The sequence below is a fragment of the Wyeomyia smithii genome, chromosome 3 (genome assembly GCF_029784165.1).
Source record: "Wyeomyia smithii strain HCP4-BCI-WySm-NY-G18 chromosome 3, ASM2978416v1, whole genome shotgun sequence".
NCBI lineage: Eukaryota > Metazoa > Arthropoda > Insecta > Diptera > Culicidae > Wyeomyia > Wyeomyia smithii.
The window spans coordinates 105622712-105642275 of NC_073696.1; the positions used below are offsets into that span (position 1 = coordinate 105622712).

Below are 19564 nucleotides of genomic sequence, written 5' to 3' on the forward strand. Positions count from 1 at the left end.
ATCAATGAACAAACCCAAGTCCCACGCCAGCATTTCATAGACATGTCTTTAAATCGAAGACATTTACCCCGCGGTGAAGACATCCTTGCTTGTGAAGACAAATGGAAGACATTGAAAAATATGTGAAGACATTACAAAACATGACCCGCGTTTTGCAGAGGGTGTGACCTTTTTTTGTTCGTCAGTTTTCGATTAGCCGGTAATTTTTTCAGCCTTCGGTTGGTTTTAACGAGCCATTTCGGGTTGGAAGACATGTGAAGACATTTTTTTTCGAAACGTGAATAAGTAGAAAACATATTCCTATGCAAAGAACCCAGCCATAGATTTAAAAATAGGCTATTTAGATCGAATTTGTTGTAAATTAGGTTTTAATTCATTAAAACTAAGTGTCAGATGAGTCTTAAGTACAAATACAAATACATTTGAAAATATGACCTGGCATCCCTGTGTGGAATATAATTCCCGCCATGGTCCCATTAGGTAAATACCGCAGGGATACCAAATGTGCAGATTTGTCTCCAAAACGCAGTTTTTTGATTCGCAAATAACTGCAAAATTCCCATAGTTAACGCAGATTTTTTTCAGAGTCTCTTTATACTTGCGCAGACTTTTGCAAAATATTTGCCGATTTCTGCAGACTTTTGCCTGCGCGAACGCAATTTTTTCAAATTTCAAGCAGATTTTGCCAGTTTTTCGAGCAGTTGCAATTTTTTTTTCAAAAACATGTGCCATCCCTGATTGACCGTAATCAAAAACATCGTATCAAGAAGACTGGGAACTCTGCCTGAGATTGAGCGATAGTTTTGGCAGCGCAATCTTTTGAGTAACCAAGGGGATGGCAGCCCTGTCTAAACTCTACACGTTTTACAGTAGGCAACATATCGGGACTTTATTCAAAAATAAAACCCCGAGGCAGACGCCCAGCAAAAGTTCCATATACTTATCACTTTTGTCGGGAAGACTCTTTACTCATTCAACATAGAAAGAGATAGCATGTTGCCATCCCCTTGTGAGTAACGGTTCTAAGTTACTAAGCAGTTCTTCCAATCTGGCATCATTGATTACGTACGTATACGTTAACGAAACGAAATGTAACCACCCTGTAAAATGAAATGCAGCCACCATGTGAATTTGTTTTTGCTACACGCCTAAAGTAGCTAGGTTAGCTGTTGGTATGGAATACCTTTAGGGAACCAGATATGTATGCGTCATGTTTTTGACAAATGTCTACCGCTGTTCATCGTATAAACTTAATGGATGCCTAGAAGCCTGAATCTGATCCCAAAGTTTTTTTTTAAATCCAAGATAATGACTTCCGGAATTTGGCGAAACCTGGACGATACCAAAGTTCTGGGTACTGGAAAAAAGCCCGAAACGATCAAATATCATCCATTAACACACTTAAATTTATTAAAATAAACTGCTGCACTCGTTCAGCAAACTGTGGTTTTACTAATATTTTAGCACAAAAAAAGTCATTTGCCGGCATTTGTCAAACCATTCCAATGAGGTCTCGTCAAAACAAATCAAGTTAATAAGTTTCGTCTACATTTTTTTTAACAATTTATCGTCGAACATAACACACATGTTGTGTGGTCTAGGCTATGAAAGAGGTGCTTCTCAAAAATACATTTCGACATAATTGTTAACAAAAATGGTAGTAACGGACCCCCCTCTAAATTTTGGCATGTGTCAAGTGTTGCAGTTATCGAACGGCCTTCGGTAACTGCAATGTAAACATGTTGCAGTTATCGAACGACGACTGTATTAATTCTAGATTCGAGTAAGTCTTTCAAGACATTAATTTTTTATTAGGATTAGGAGCATATGAGGCCAGAAACAGAATATGGAAAGTGGTGAATGTTTTTCTAAATTATTTGAGAAACGTCATAAATCAAAATTCATAAATCATTTGGCGTAAAAATATATATATACCTTTTAAGGTTCGAAAAAATCGATTTTTTTTTTATTTCATTATCTTTTTTTTCTTTATTAGAGAGGCTTTCAGCTTTTGGCTGGTTCGCTTCCATTATATTAAAATACCACATCAAACTGCATATAATTTGAATAATATGAGTTTTTAGATTTCAGTTGATCTGCGGCATTGCTATCGTAAACACCGCAAATCTCTGCCAAAACAGCGTTTCAGGGATATAACCTAAACAATTGGTATTTCTTATGAACAAACATGTTTTGTTGTTGTTGAATAACTGAACTTTCAGAAAACTGCAACTTAAAAAGGCACTACATGCTTTAAAATATCCAAACTTTGCTCTTTTTCTAAAACAAAAAGTTTTATAACTCCTTAATATCTGATTGGTTTCAAATCTACACAGAAGACCAACTTCTGGAATAAATACTACAAGGTATACAGCCCTAGGGGTTGTATGATATGGTGAAGTGGCACTAAACGCTGTAATTAGAGGAATTTTTAATTGCATAGGTTACAGAGTACGCAGACAGAATCAATCCGTTTGTTCGGAGACTTACGTAGTTTTCTTTTCTTTCAAATCTTCTTTTAGAAATATATTTAACAACACTCGGAAGAATTTCGTTTACACTTGGCGATATTGCGCCTGTTCTGTATTTTTGTTCAAACAATATTTATTTCACATGGCACAAGCCTATCGTTGTTGTTGAAACCAAATCCAACCAAATCACTCAATACAACAATACTTACATTACTATAATAAATAGTTTTGTCCTATTTAACTCTGATTAAATCAAATTTATTATATGAATCTTACTCTGAAAATAATTTCGAGGCCGTTACATAGGCACACTAAAAGGGAAATATTCGAAATAATGGCAAAATTATCAACAAGCTCCAGTGAAAATTTTAGTAAATGGACAAAAACGCACAGACATTCGCCAACTTTTACTCTTCTTTAATTTTGTATTTTTTTTAAATTTACTCGATATTATGCCGGTCACGATTATTTAGTGAACATCGAAGATAAAATGAAATAAAAATAATAATAGTTAGAATGAAATAAAATTAAGTCTTTCAAGACATTAATTTTTTATCAGGATTAGGAGCATATTACTGAATTGTTCAAGAAGAAGGTTTGTTTCAAACTGTTCGAAAAACCTTTACCTTCGAGACATCACATCAATCTAAGTTCATGGAAAAACATTATTTGACCTGTTGAAACGGGGAATTTTTTTCTGATAGAAAATAATAAAGAAACTCACAGTGAATGGTTGGTGTCTATTCATGTCGTCTGTGCTAGGCATGTTCGTATGCGATTGATTCATTGTTCACGTAAATTTTTTTTCAAAACTTTTTTATCAATTTTTCCCGCTGACCGCTGACCAATGAAATAATAATGATACCTAGGATATACAAAATTGCCCAACATTTTATCCATCCAATAATATATTGGTTATTGTTATCTATCATGTGGTTACCCCGTTATCATCGTTTGAAATCTGATGGAACATTTGCCAGTTTCATTTGCAATTTTACGAAATGTACATCAGTATAGAAAACAAAGACGTAGTCCCACGCCAAAATGAAGGATTAGTAATTAACACGTTTCTTCCCATAAATTCGCCTGAATAATATTTAAACAATTCCATTGGAACATGCACGAAACATAATGGCATATTTCTTTGTAAGTAGATCAAACAATCTAAACTGCGAAACTAAACTAAACTCTCAGAGAGTTGAAAGTCGCAGTTTGCAGTAACATGTATCTAATAACAATTATGTAGAGGCCCTTTCTATTAGCAGTAACGGTCTTTAACATATTGTTAAATTGCCTTTAGTTCGAACTTATCATTGTCATACCACAGTTTAAACGTAGAAGATGTGATACCGCAGTGGTCTACCGAGCGTTGCGTCGACTCAGTACAACTGTGCACCCTAGCAGCAAAGCAGCCAGTCGCGTTGAACACAACTGCAGTGGAGTAAAATGCCACAGTCGTGTCGGAAAGACGCTGTACTTCGCTCCTGTTACCGCAGTCACATGAACATTTCCCATGTGGCCTCGTTGGATGTTCCAATTCCAACAGGAAGTTGTCGTCGTTTCATTCACATTTGTTTGAGATCCACGTCTGGAAAGGTTGGATTTTCGACTGTTGTGTGTGGAATGCAAGGAACGTGAAACTGGAACTGGGTTTGAAAGTCATCCATAACAACAAAATCAACGACACGAGCCGGTAGCGGTCGTCATGTCATGTTGCGTTCGTCAGGTAGCACCAGTCAGTCACATGGTTGCTGAGAAAATGTAACTAAGAGCGGATGAGTTTTTCAATGAATGCGAAATGGAAGGAACTGTCGGAACGGCCATGGAAGGAATGTCACAGTTCACAGCTCTGTCACACAAAGAAAATTTTAAATACCCGACGAACTGTGCGAAATCAAGTGATAGCGATCGGTGCTTTATGTGAAATTTAAACACAACGATTGAACAGGAACGCAGTAAGCACCATTCGGCACGGTGGTTTTGTTTTGTTTCTGTTCAGTTTCAGCTATGCGTTAAGCTGATTATCCCCGGCCCGGAATGCAACACCGGTCGGTACTGTTCGGTCAGCGTGGGGTGGAGAGAATTCAGGCGTTTCGAATTCGTCCAGCATTCGATGGTTGAATCGTCTTCAGCACTTATACGGAGTAAATATTTTATTGGTATTTTCAAAATTGTTTAGAAAGGCATTATCACAGAGTAATTTTATGCTATTAAGAATCTTGCTGTGCTTCGTATTTCTGATCATTCCAAGGTTGTATCTTTCCGGAAGCAAAGAGAACAAAAATGATGTTGGTAATGTTGAGGATCCAAAACGACAACCAGAATACGAAGCGCCATTCTTCTATGGTTTGCTGTAAAGAAAAGTAATAATCTCAAATAAGTCATTCATGCATCCATCGGGTACATCCATTGACCAGACTAAATAACTCTGATACAATATCCGTTGTTGCAAACTCGTTTTTTACAATTTCTCATGAATAAGCGAATTATTCACTCATATACAGTGAGTACAGTGTTTTAAAACATGAAATATTGAAAATATGATGATTTGTTTAATAGATGAGTGTAGGCTCACTGTGTAGCGGTTTAATCTGGTTTTTATCATTCAGTTTAATCAAATGTGAATATATTTTCTTACTTTCAAGGTGTCTACTTACGTTGGGTGTAAATAGTCCAGCTATATATGGAACAATTATCCCTGGAAAAAATCGAGTGATTCAATCATCATATCTATACGATGAAACTGAAATCAACTCACCTGTTATAGCACCAATTCCATTGACGATTGCCATTAGAAATCCAGCATAGTTTGGACTCAAATCGTTGGCATTTACTTTGATTCCTGGATAAAATCCTCCCATGAAAGTAACGCAAAGCGCAAAGCAAATTACAACTATAATTTTATTACATTCACTGTAAGATGCGGCCATCAAACAAATTGCAGGAATTAACGACCCAACGGTTGTCCATAATTTTCTCGCTGTGGTTGTTGAAACGCATTTCTTACGAATCTGAATGTCACATATCCATCCGGTCAAAATCGAGAAAATCCACATACAAAAAAATGGGAAGTAACTTAATAAACCGTTATCTTTTACTGACACGTCGAGGACACTTTTCATGTACTTGGGGAGATCTGTGGCAATCAAATAGAAGCCCCAATCGTGACCGATCTGAAATGATGTTTAATCATATTTGAATTTGGTAGTAAAAACATGGAGATCCAATAACGCAAGAACTATCAACATCTCATAATATTTGTTGCTCACCTGTCCAGCAATTAATCCCCAAATTGGAACACTAGTTAATATTCTTTTCCACGGAATCGGGCCAACATTCACTTCTTTCTTTGCATCCGCAAATTTTCCAAGCAGTTTCTCCTTTTCGTTATCCTTTATGAACGGATGATTCTCTGGACTTTCGAACCCCAGCATAAGCCAAAAGACGTACCAAATCACACCAAACGTTCCCCACACGTAAAATACTAATCGCCAACTACGTAGCGTTGAGATTATGTAACCAGTTCCAATGCCTCCCACCAGAGACCCGATCTGACCTCCGCTGTAAATAAACGAACCAAGTAATCCAAGTTGTTGGGGAGGAATCCAATGGCCAACGATGGCACTCAGCACCGGAAATGTTGCTCCTTCACCTATTCCTTCAATCACTCTAACCACTATTAAAAGTGGGGCCCCTCCATTGTCGATAGCTAGCGGCGTTAGCAGCGTCATGATGGCCGTTATCAACACACTGAATCCGAGTAAAATCCTCGGGTGCTTGTCGGCAATGAATGCACTGACAAAGTGAGTCACCACATACCCCCAGAAAAAGGACGATAGAATAATGCCCTGAGTGTGTTCATCCCAGTCGAAGGTTTCGTGCGGTTGATCTTCATTGTACAAACTTTGGAATCTATCAAGTGTGGTTTGTTTACATGCAAAGTGTGGTTCAGACTCCGGTTTTTTGGAAGGTGTAGCCATTTCGGTTATAGCGAGGTTGAGGCAAATTCGCATAGTATATTGATTGACGATCGAGAAGAACGCCAGCAAGACGGTTAAATGCTGCTGCGAAATGCACCATACTGCAAAAAAATATAAAAACCAGAAAAATTAAGGTTTTAAGATATATTATTTAGTATTAAAATCGTTACCTGCTTGACAGTAAGCTCTCAGTTTCGGATTCATTTTATCGCTTTAAATCCGGCATGGCACACTGTTGTTGTGAGCGTGGAGCAATGCCATGACGGATTGCACCGATTGCACCCACTCATAATGATTTTAATGAAATAATATGAAAATAACAATCATCACAATTTATCGTAGCTACCTGAGAGAAAATGATAACAATAAGCCGGCCAAAGCTGGCAAAATGGTTAGAGTTATAATTAAACTGTAATCCACACTATTTCTCTAGAAAGTTTTCAAATGTGTATCTGTACAACACGCGCAATCCGAGAAGCTGATTTCCGTTTTTGATAGAATTAGGCATGAATGATAGGAGGACATTCTACCGAATTTTGCCACCCTAATATAGGTGTTTAATGAATTCTCCAACTACGAACTACGAGGAAATCCTCAATTTCAATTTGCCACAATCCTATGAAAAGCATTACAATGGTGTTGCAAATTCGAAATGCCAAGATGGCATGAAACCTTGAGAACCTTGAAAACTCACTTCACAGACTTGCAGACATTAGAAGAAGGGTAAAATCGATCACGTTTATAATACCTCCTGGCAGTTATTGTTAGTCTAATAGAGTCACCGATTTGGTTTCCTTTTTTCGATATCGATTCCGATGACGCGATAACAGGGATGAAAACTAACGACACTCATTTCGGTATTGATGTACTTTTACCGCCATTACTAATAAATGATAAAAGGTGATGATTAGATCGTTAGAGCTGTCGCAGATATTGTAATGCGCGAACATAATGATGATTGCTGTTTAAGAAAATAAGATCCAAACACCCGTTTCGAACTACATAGACTTTTTTGATGGCTAACTGCCAGCTTGTCTCGGTTACGTCAGTCAAAATGACGCATGGTGTGTTTCTAACAGGAAATCAGTACGACCGAAAGTACTTACAACCGGTCGACCCATTTAGCACTCATGGATCTGGCGCGTCTTTTTTCTTCCTTTCTCAGTTTCTGATAGCTTTTATGTCGTGTCGTGTACTTGTTTGATAGCAATTCCTATACATACGCTGCTTCTATGTTTTTCGATTTTGGCACCACCCATTTTGGGTTGTTTGCAACAAACATGACTTTTGGTTGCTCTATGTTGTTCGATTCAAAATAATGTTTAGTGGCAGTTGTAGGAATTGTTGTCTGTTGGTGAACACTGAACAGTCAAGTGCAATAATCAACGATTTCAGCATCACCTCTTGCATTATTTTTGTCTGAAAATTGAGGTCTAGATAGTAAAAACAGGAAGGTTGTGTGCAAAGCCACGACCGCAAGGTTGAAGTAGAATACTTTTACAAGAAAGATAACCCGGCTGCTTGCGTGTCAGTCTTTTTTCTAGTAAATAAACGTTGACTAATCAGATCAATCGCCGCTTTCCGCCATCGCTGGTATCTACTGCACTGCTAGTGCTGCTGCTAAGGGAGGAAGACTGCTGTTGTCGCTGTCTAGAACTGTTATGAGCGGCATCGACTGAAACAGGCTCTTATATAGGTATGAAAAACCTATCGATAGTTATCGATAGGAGAAAGAAATCATCGATCACTATCGATAGCCATATCGGTCGATATTTCCCATCCTTACTCTTATACTGACAAAGAGCACATTTCAAATTGCAAGATCTATGTTTCTGTCGACTGTGCTTGGGAAGCAATCATGTTAACAACCAATCGGATCAATCGAATTTTGCGCTTCAACAAGGATTGACTATTTTCAATAATATAGTGAGTTGCTTGTCATGATTGGAGCTTGTTTTTAAATTTTGATTTTGCGAAAAATTGATTTTTATGCAGATAATGAAAGTTTCGGCTGTCGTGTTCATGACTGAACGAAAAGATAATTCAGTACGTTCTGAGACACGGAGATAAAGTAAAATTTATAACTTTTACAAACTTAAAAATGTGAATTACCTCATCAGAAAATATTACCTCTTCAATCAAGTTTTTATTTCATTCTGAAAAGGACAATTTGTTGTTCATTTCAGTATCGGATAAGAAGCCGATCACATCTTTGCGTTATCACTGACAGTGCGAATAAAGTATTCCTGGTGATAAAATAAACAGTGAAAAGCTGATTTAACACTCAAAACTCGACGGCTCACGTGTTGTCAAAATGAGTCAACTTTTCATTGAATGCATTTACTAGTGCCCACTATCGCACAGAGACTGCATTTCACTAAAGTGCCTCACTGCATCAGCCGCTATCGATGCTGAGATCCGCTGCAACTAGTGCGCTACCCATTGCTACGCCACAGCTGTGGCCACTTTCCGCCATCGCTGGTATCTACTGCACTGTTAGTGCTGCTGCTAAGGGAGGACGACTGCTGTTGTCGCTGTCTAGAACTATTAGGGCATCTTCAGCGGTGGTCTATTTTTGAAACAACTTTATACTAGACTTACACCAGCGAAACCTAAATAGAACCAGCTAGTATAAACCAACTTTTCGTTCTCCGCACCGGTGTTGTATATCTTGTTGTTTTAAACCGCTGACATCTGTCACACTGTCAACAATTTAATACCCCATGCTATCAGTCAATGAGACTTGTTATAATAAAAAACACTCAATATTTAACAAACGGAAATTCGATCATTTTTACGCACATCAAACGATTACGTTGGCAAGACATTTTATATCCACAAGACTTTATGGATTTGACGGTTTGACCCGAGCGTCAATGAAATTTCTCAGGATGAATTGGTATGATCTAAAATTTCTGCTACAAGTAGGGTTTCGGAGGATAGCGTAAAATATTTGATCGCGTAGGTCACATACTGCCAGTTATGCTTCAAGCTTAAAAATAGCACTCATTGTCATTTGTCCTGCGGCTCATCTAACCCGCAAAGTCGAAAAATACGAAAAACGAAACATAACGCCCCCCAGCGATCATTTAGTTTTGTTCGAGTTGCTCGAAACGAAATGCGCAATGTCACCCCAGCATTTTGAACGTTTTCAGTTCAGTGTCTTCTAGGATCATTTTTCTGGCCTCTTAAGTTCTCCTCGAGTCCCAATACAATTAAGGCGACGGTTATGGTCTTTCAGAATTTCCCCTTTTGTTGGTCGGTTTCCTTGATGCCAAAAACGACAAACCTGTTCATATTCTGCTTCAAAAAGCCACAAAAATGAATTGTGAGTTGTCATAAAAAATCTTTGTTTTGTTTATTCCCCAACACTCGCAAAACGCTTATATGGAAATAACCAAAAATGAGGTATTCAATTGAAATATGACATTTTACCCACCTATTGGCAGCGTACAAAGGGTTTTAGAACGATCTATTTCTTGTTCCAAAAAGTGACAAAAATAGACCAAAACGTATACCAGTTTCAAATTTTTTCAATTTAGATCTGGTATAAAACAAAATTTACACCACCGGTGCAGCAGTGAATTTGAGTTTGTTCCAAAAAAATGGAACAAAACAACGATTTGGACCACCGCTGAAGATGCCCTTATGAGAGGCTTCGACTGAAACATGCTCTTATATAGGCCAGATAGCATGTTTTAAATTGCAAGGTATATGATTCTGTCGACCGTGCTTGGGAAGCAATCATAAAACGACCAATCAGAGGTCGAATTTTTCGTTTTGACAAGGCTTGACTATTTTAAATAGTACAATAGTGTCAATAATAAAATTACAATTATCTTCTTTTGGAAAGAATCTTAGAAGATTTTCCAATCTATTGCTGTACGAACGAAGGAAATCCATCGAATACTAACCGATTTATTAACATTTGAAATTGGACATATTCTTCACTTTTTTCGGTTTTAGATTTTCATTTCACATCCCTATGTAGCCGAACTTCCTGAAAGAAGTATTCTACTTCAAAAACTTCGAATCTACTAGCATACGATTATCGAAAAATTAGCAATCAATAACATGGAGTTTCATGAGAGTTGACATGTTTCTTGCAATGAGTTAATAACAAACACACTGCGTCATACTAACTGAATTTTTTTTCTATTGTATGCTCATGTTTTTCTTTTCATAGCCATATCGCGCAACAGCGTTGCTTGTGATAGCCGAAACAAAAACCCCCGCTCAAAACTGCACAAGGCTGCGGTCCTGTTCCCAGCAGAAGTCAGGTGGGACTGCCTCAATTCAATCATTTCCGAATCCCATACACGCCCACATATTTTAATCACTCACTGCCGGCTTCGATAGTCCTCAGTCGCGTGGCTAACGTCATTCGAGCAAGGCAGCACAAGTGTAGCGTGAAAATCCCACCCTGTTCCGCCCCGTTTCTCAGCCCACGAGCGACGCTCACACCCGGGGCGACCGACAATAGGGGTATGGCCTTGTGAGCGTTCGTTTTTTCATCGCATCACAACAGCATCGGTAAGCGAGCAATCATCAGCAGGGGGGTTTATTGCTATTCCGTGCTGAATTGGTAGACACGAAGAAATAAATTAGTTTTTTTAATCAATTTGCTATGCAGCATAATTTTTCAAAATGTGAGCCATGCCTAATTGAAAAAGTTATAGGGAACTAACATTGCAAATGTGAGCCACTTACATCTGATTTCGCACGATTGTTTCCCACAGTGTACACTATCGACACACGTTTACCCTATCAGCTGTGTGCGCCGCCTTCCGACCGTTCGAAAGCGAAATCGACACCGAAAGCCGCTGGTAAAACCGACGAACGGCAGACGAGCTACCGGTCGCTAGTGCTGCGGTCCTGTTCGAAACGGCGTGGTTACCTAAAGATAGACTGAGTCGATTTCTCACTCTCTCTCCGCCCCGACCAAACAAGGTTTGGCTTCTGTGACGATGACGACGATGTGCGCTGCATGGCAAGGCGGGCAGCCGATACTCGGTCTATTTTGACGCCGGCTGTATTGCTTCAACGACCTTAACGTGAGCACCATCCCGCCTGGAGGCAGACCCATTCTCATCATCATCGTTTGCCTATGCCTGCCTGAGTTCGGTCGCGTTTCTGTTCCAAGCGACTCACACCTCCGTCGGGGCTTGAGCGACTTTCGTTCCCGAAAAATGATGGGTGTGTTCTGCTGGGGAAATGGGAAATTTGGAGGCGTGAGTGATTCTGGAGAGAGTTTGCCGTTCCCAATGCGTTTCCACGGCATCCGAATAGTTGACGTATAGCGCACGGGAAAGTTGTTCTCATATGACAACTATGCACGCAACATAGGTATGTGATAAATGTAATTACTGTCGAAAGTTGTTTTATGGATGGAAATGAAAACTGTCTTTAGATGTAATGGATTAGAGTTAGGTATGTGTCAATGGATTAAATGATCATGAACAAATTTAATTTATTGGTCCATGAGATATTTTTGAACATATTCATGGGCCTTCTAACTATTTGTATGGTGTTAACTTTGTATGGGGTGGAGAATATTTGTTAAAAATTCTCAAGCACTGTACTACATCAGATGGATCAGATCTTGAGGGTCTTTTTTAGTTTGGTTTGCTATCATAAATTGTTTTGAAACAACGATAACAAAATACTTTTTTTTATTTAATAAAATGCGAATGACTGTTTGGTAACGTGATTGATCTAATGTTTAAAAATGACCATCGAATCCAGTTTTGAAATTTTGCAGTATATGTAACCTTTTTTCAAAAGTGAATTTTCTAGTTCATAAAGGCGGACATAGTTGCGGAAGCCTTGGAAAGATATAGGGGAGAGTTGTATAAAACGCACCAGTTAATTGCGTAACTTACAGCGTTTCTGAGCGACGTTGAATGTGTAGGATGATGGTAGGATCTATATAATGTATGTTTATGGCGAAGCTTATTCTAAAACATTTGATCTCAATGTTATTTTTGATAAAAGTTACCATTGCCACGAAACAAGCTCGTGATCAAGACGCACCACAGCAAATGCCAATATTGTCCAAAGCAGAAGGCTAATATGCCTCTGATAAAAATCAGCACCGAAGTGAGAAGCGCTTGACGTCTCAGAAGTAAAATCAAAACCAATGTAACATACTATAAGTTTTCAAAAAATCTTCTGCATGCGCTGCATTCTACCAATTTTAATTTTGATCGTTTTTAGGTAAAAGTTCATGAAGGTTGGTAAATAAATTGAATTATTCATAGTATTATAAATTAAAAAATGTGTTAGAGTTACAGAAACCATTATATTATTTGCAAGACAGTTAACCATAAAAGCTTATATAAAATTCATGAATAATTACAAGTTGGACAGAGCCACAGATTATAAGTAATTTTTAAATATTTTAGTCGTCATGGCAAACTTGTTCATATGAGAACTGTAGGTAAGCTGGGTTTATATAAGAAAAAACGAAGAAATTCACCAATTCACCATTTTACCCAACTGGTGCGTTTTGTACGGTTCTCCCCTACTGCATCCAGACGGGCCTTGAACTCGCTTCTGCTCGTCTCCGGCATGGTGTATTCTTCTTTCAAACTACTGGAACGTCGGTACCATTCCAAAATCTGAAATCGTTTCACATTCCATTGCCGTCTACTCTATTGCTCACCCCGTTTAACTACACACTGTTGTGTCGGTGATATTTTTGCTACTAAAAGGAATGTCTCATTAATCACAAACGAATCTTTTGTTGCTGATAATTACTATAACTTGCATGATCGAGACCAAAGTCAATCTGTGTTGTGCCGACAGACGCGACACAACAACGAGAGGTGCTCCGTTTTGCTGAATTTTTTCAACTAATTTCTAATTTCAATTTCCTTTAGTGATGAAATTTTCAGAATGGACTTTTCCTTGTTCCGGACAAATATCCGAAAAATTATACACAGCTCGCACAAAATTACTTTACTTACAAACTTTTATGGCGACAGATCGTTAAGATCCTATGCCGAATCCAGAATACGTTTCCACAAAACTTGGTCTTGGGCTGCTACTCTCCAGTCTCCACTTACACCCGCTACTCTGGCATCCTCGTCGACAGCACACTTCTAGCGCATGCGAGGTTTGCCTCGAAGTCGTCGGCCTCTATCCGGTTCTCTGCTAAATATTATCTTTGCCGGTCGCTCATCCGCCATCCGTGCTACGTGGCCAGCCCACTGTAACCTGCCGTGTTTCATCAGCTGTTTGCATACCTCGTACAGCTTATGATTCATGCGCCTGCGCCACACCCCATTCTCTAGTTTGCCTCCGAGAATTGATCGCAGGATTCTACGCTCGAAGACCCCAAGCGCTCGTTGATCGGCCTCCTTCCATGTCCACGATTCATGTCCGCAGAGCGCCACCGGGAAGATCAGAGTCCTATAGAGCGCAAATTTCGTACGGATCTGTAGGCTACGGGACCTAAGCCGGCTACGCAATCCGTAATAAGCCCTATTCGCCGCCGCAATCCGCCTCTCCACCTCGCGGCTCACCTCGTTGTCACATGTCACGAGAGTACCAAGATGAACGAGTCGACCACTGCGAAAGTATCCCCATCCATCTCCACCGCAGCACCAACACCCGCAGATCAACCACGCTCTCTGCCAGCCACCATGTACTTCATTTTGGCAGTGCTTATGGTAAGCCCAGTTCTCGCAGCTTCCCTTTTGAGAGCCGCAAAGGCCTCTTGAACTGCTCTACGGTTAACATCAATTATATCAATGTCGTCCGCGAAGCCCAGAAGCATGTGAGACTTAGTGATGATGGTGCCGCTCCTCTGCAAAACCTGCCCATCGTATTGCACCTTCAAAAGCTATGTTGAACAGTAAGTTCGAAAGCTAGTCACCTTGCTTAAGATCATCCAATCTAACGTCACAAACGCGTCCGAAAATTCGCCCGCTGTTCTGACGCATGATGTGAAACCGTCAAGCGTCGCACGTAACAGTTTAATTAGTTTTGTTGGGAAACCATGTTCTAGCATTATTTGCCAAAGCTCGTTGCGTTTCACTGTGCCGTACGCCGCCTCAAAGTCAATAAACAGATGATGCGTCTGAAAGTTGTGTTCTCGAAACTTGTCGAAAATCTGTCTCAAGGTAAACATCTGCTCCGTTGTAGTTCGCCCCACTCGAAAACCGCATTGGTATTCTCCAACAAAGGCTGCCTACCGTCTGCTGAGGCCGTCGCAGGAACAGGATACGGGAGAATTTTGTAAGAGGAATTGAGGAGGGTTATGCCTCGATAATTATTACAGTCGAGCCTATGTTCCTTCTTGTAGATCCAACCAGTTCGTAGGTAGTTGTTCCTCAGACCACACTCTTAGGATAATCTGGTAAATTGCACTACACAGCTGCTCGCTCCCGACTTTGAAAAGTTCGGCCGGTAAGCCGTCCTTCCCAGCGGCTTTGTGGTTCTTTAGCTCTTTGCAAGCATTCTTCACCTCGTCCAATGTTGGAGGGTCCACAGCTTGTCCGTCCTCCACAATTTCTATCCTGTTCCCCTCGACGACTCTTCTACCTTCCTCACCGTTCAACACCACTCAAAATGTTGCTTCAATCGCCTGGCCACCTGCGATTTAATGGTAGTCAGGTTCCCCTCCCTGTCATTGTACATGGCAGGTACTGGCACGGTCCGGTTCCTGATTCTGTTGATCATTCTATAGAAGCTCCTCGTGGCGTGCCTGGTGAAGCAATTCTCCGCCTCCGCGAGGCGAGGACGCGATCGTAGTGCTCACATTTTTCACGACGATGAAGCCTCTTTTTGACAGCTCTTGACTCCCGGTATTTCTCCCGCATGTGACGCGTTACACGATTAGCCGCTACTACTACTCGTGGTTCCCGATATCATGCCTATTGCTTATCGCGCTGTTTCGCTGACAGCATCATGGATGTGCTTTCACTGCTCGTTTAGGTCCACTCCAGCTGGTTCACCGATTCGTCTATCAACTTTCCGAATATACTCTGTAGCAACTCCTTCCGCCGATAACCTCTGGATGTCCAGACGTATCTTCCTCGCCGATCTCGATTTAAATACGTTGGACAACCGGGCGCGAATCTTGCCTACCACGAGATAGTGAGCTCGCACAAAATTACGTGTCACAATATCATGTAGAAACAAATTGTTATTGTATCTTTGAGTACCGCTTACACTCTCGATATTTCAAATGAGTTAATTTAACGTCGAGATAAACCTGATTTAGTATTGTCGAGGAATTGGGGTAGAATCGACTAACATTTCACGTGGATCAGACACCTACCAATCGATTTTTGAGACCTTTTAACTAAATATACGACATAATTTGACTACCACTTTTAGATATTAGCGCATTACCATCAGTGTAACTCATTTTTACAATTTTGCCGTCGGACTACTTTTTTGTTTTAAACAGGGTGTTGAATAAGTTTGAATACATTTTTTCGTTGTTGTGTAGGTGCGCACCATTTGCATGTTGTGTATTGGTGCTGGTGTTAGCTTTAAGCTTATGTAACCGATGCTCATGGTGTTAACTTGATGCCATTTGTTTTTTTAAAGGGGGGGATTTGTTAGTAGCTTAAGTATTTATGATAAATATTAGTAAATAATGAGTATGTGTGTCCAATCACAACACTCTAAATGCTGCCATTTGTTGTTTGTTTACTGCGCACGATGAAAGAGTACCGCGACGTCATGGTGAAGTTATTTGCAACAGGTGTGCAACCCGACGTCTTATTCCGGTGGTTGAAATCCCCCGGGGAAAACGGGAATATATACGACTATACGGCGGTACCGGGAGCGAGGAAGTCAGGAGCCATCAAGGTGATGAGCGAGCGGGTTCATCGAAAAATGAAGCGCTCGATCCGGAAAATTGCTGCTGGCCTCGATGTGCCGATCAGGACTGGAAACACCAACATGACAAGAGATCTAGGATACAAGCTGTAAAAAAAAACGCAAGGTTAACGAGGTTATGGAAGCTTAAAACGAAAAAGAGATTGAACAGAACAGAACTGATACGAACAGAGTTCGTGTTTTCTATTGAGAAACTCTTTGTGTTGCTACTGCCGCACAATCCAGCAGCCGCAGCATCCTCCGACCCACAGAAACATCCTGCGGTTTGGGGGACCTTATCCAGGTGTGTAAAGCTCCCACTGATGTTTATGGAGAGAACCGTGAAAATCAACGCCGCATACTATAAGACCGAGGTACTGCAGAAGGCTCTGGCCCCGGTACTCCGGGACCTCTACGGAAAGGCTAGATACGTCTTTCAACAAAAAGGCGCACCGTCCCACACGGCGAATATCGTACAATCGTGATGTCGAGAGAATTTGACTAATTTTCTCGATAATACTTTGTGACATTCCAGCACCCCGGATCCTAATCCCCTGGACTATTATGTATAGTCGTACATGCTGGCCAAGCGAAGCATGAGCACTATGGACCAATTTGATCCATTCCTGGCGGGGGGTGCCATATGGCTCCACCTGACATTACAACTTTGATTTAAGTTCACTTGCTGTGAACACTGCTGTGAAGTAAAATGTCACTTGTTCTAGCACGGAATAATGAGTAATGACATTATTCAGGTACTGAAAGAGTCAGGCAGTTGGTTAGTCGTCTCACACCCAGCGATGCCAGATTGGAGGACATTTAGCCAACATTCAAAATATTTTTCACGTTATAGTTACCGCAGAAGTTACGTGAATATTTTCCACTATCGTTTTCTAGTAGATTCTACGTGATTGTTATTTGAGTTCATCATGACCTGGAGAGATGAATTATCCTTTGAAATTTGTTCAGTAGATGCATGCATTTCATGTGAGTTTCACGTAGAATTCATCTACTGGTAAACGACGACCTTGCATACCTGAGTGATTTATTACGCAACATTTTCTGATAATTTCTAAAACTCGTTTACTAGCTGATGAAAATTAGAGAAATGAATGAAAATTGTACATTTCGTAAAACGTGATTGCTATCAGATATCACTCAGGTATGCAAATTCGTCAATTCGTAAATGAATAAAACAATATAAACTCTGATAAATATTACGACGTTCCTGGGGATTGTTATAGTCCGCCTCAGCTGTTTTTGTTCAGGTAACTCTTCCACCTTTGAACTGAAGCTGTGTGAAACCTGCAAGCTCATGTCTCGAGTTTATTAGGATTTTTCGAAAATTCACTTATTTGCAAGCCATCCAGAAATTATGTTTTATCTTCAGAATCAGACAACAGCTTCGCCATTTTGATTTCTGGTTATTTTCGCACAGAGAACGCGATTCATCCTGTTTGACGTTGTCAAGTTCACGTAGATGGTACATGATTAACCATGGTACTTATTTACTTTACTTTTTTGGCTAACGGACCGTTCACCGGTCTAGGGTCGAACGAATTAGAGATGTCCAGCTTCGTCTGCCTTGGGCAGCCGTTCTCCAGTCTCCCCGTACACCAGCAGATCGTGCATCTTCTTCCATCGCGCACATCCACCGCGTGCGAGGCCTACCACGGAGTCGACGGCCTCTTCCTGGTACTCTACTGAAAATAGTTTTGGCGGCTCTCTCGTCAGGCATCCTGGCTACATGTCCAGCCCACTGAAGCCTGCCCCGCTGTATTACCTTCACTATATCAGCATGTTTGAATACCTGGTACAACTTGTGATTCATGCGTCTGCGCCACACTCCATCTTCCAGTTTACCGCCAAGTATCGATCGCAGAACTTTACGCTCAAAAACTCCGAGCACTCGTCGATCAGCTTCCTTCAGCGTCCATGCTTCATGTTCGTAAAGGGCCACCGGGAGTATCAGCGTCCTATACAGCGCTAATTTTGTGCGAGTTTGCAAACTACGGGACCTTACCTGGTTACGCAGTCCGTAGAAAGCCCTGTTCGCAGCTGCAACTCGTCGTTTCACTTCACGGCTCCCATGGTATGCATGAGATTTTCACGTAGATGTTATGTTTGTCACATAAATCATGCAAAATGACAGAAAATGAACAAGTATAGAAACTTTGACGTAACAATAACGTGGAAAATATTTTGAGTGTACGATGAAGACATCCATTTTTGTGACAACAACGTGGAGACATTGGAAAAAACATTTGAAGACATTGAGAAATATGTGAACGACCCGAATGTTGCATTAGTGCATTGGTGGTGACCTTTTTTGTGCTCGATAGTTTTCGATTTGCAGGAAAGTTCTTTCAACCTTCGGGCTTCGGGTAGGAAGACATTTTTTCGCGAACCATGAAAACTTTTGAAAAAATTACCTGGCATCCCTGCTCTCACACCAGATCGCGGTAAACAAGTGTGTTCAAGTGTTCTAGGAAAAAGCAAAAATCATGCGCTCACGGACGTCAGATATCGTTACTGTGAAGCATTCACAGCTGTTAAAATTCCGTTTGGTAAAAAGGGCAAAATTTCGTGAACCTCTTTTCTTTTTAACTGCGTACCACGCTTTAAGGTGAATCGGGACGTGGTCGCGATCAACTCGAATTTTGCAATCTAATTTTTTCTTGATTTATGAAGACTACGTACATGAAACTTTGATCAACTGTTTTCACAACTGTTGCATGCCTGAAGTAGCAATTTGAGTGCTGTTTATTTAGTGGAAACCGAATTTTTTACGATCAAAATACAGAAGTAAAAAGAACTCTAACCTCAAAATTGTATAGAAAAAGGCCACAATCCCATTTCACCTTAATGACTGGAAAAACTGCTATTAGTTACCCTATTTTTATATTATTCTAAGTACATACTAGAAAGTGAGAATAATATAAAAATAGGGTAACTAATATCAGTTTTTCCGGTCATTAGGCAAAATGCTAGTGTTAATTTCGATTTTACTACCACTACCACTACAGCGCCATATCTTAGCATTGAACATTTTTTCGGGTATCTCATTGTGCATATTAGGGTGGGGAAAAATGATCGATTTTCCAGAACCAAGTTTGTTTTGGTTCTTTTTGGGATCCCAAGCAACCCTAAACTTACCTGAAGACGATTGGTCTTGTCTCCGCTTGGCGCATTGCATTTCAAATTTGTATGAAAATTCATATGGGAAAACCTACTTTTTTGCATTTACCTTTCTAGAGAGCTCAATAATGCTCTAATAAT

At 40.2% G+C, this 19564-nt stretch overlaps 2 protein-coding genes across 2 annotated transcripts in view; one reads left to right on the plus strand and one right to left on the minus strand.

Annotated features, from left to right (window-relative positions):
• Positions 1-4008: 4008 nt before the first annotated feature.
• Positions 4009-6711, minus strand: LOC129730129 (sialin-like). Its single transcript, XM_055689196.1, has 5 exons — positions 6622-6711; positions 5741-6552; positions 5230-5644; positions 5129-5169; positions 4009-4822 (listed from the first exon to the last, which is right to left on the minus strand). Exons 1-5 carry the CDS (start codon positions 6653-6655, stop codon positions 4682-4684), a joined length of 1443 nt encoding a protein of 480 aa, XP_055545171.1. The 5' UTR covers positions 6656-6711; the 3' UTR covers positions 4009-4681.
• Positions 6712-11711: 5000 nt separating this feature from the next.
• The window catches only part of LOC129731373 (coiled-coil domain-containing protein 170), a 111943-nt gene continuing 104090 nt past the window's right edge, over positions 11712-19564 (plus strand). Inside the window, exon 1 of the mRNA XM_055691303.1 lies at positions 11712-11797. The gene's annotated coding sequence lies outside the window, so the exon portion shown is untranslated. The remainder of the gene's footprint in view (positions 11798-19564) is intronic.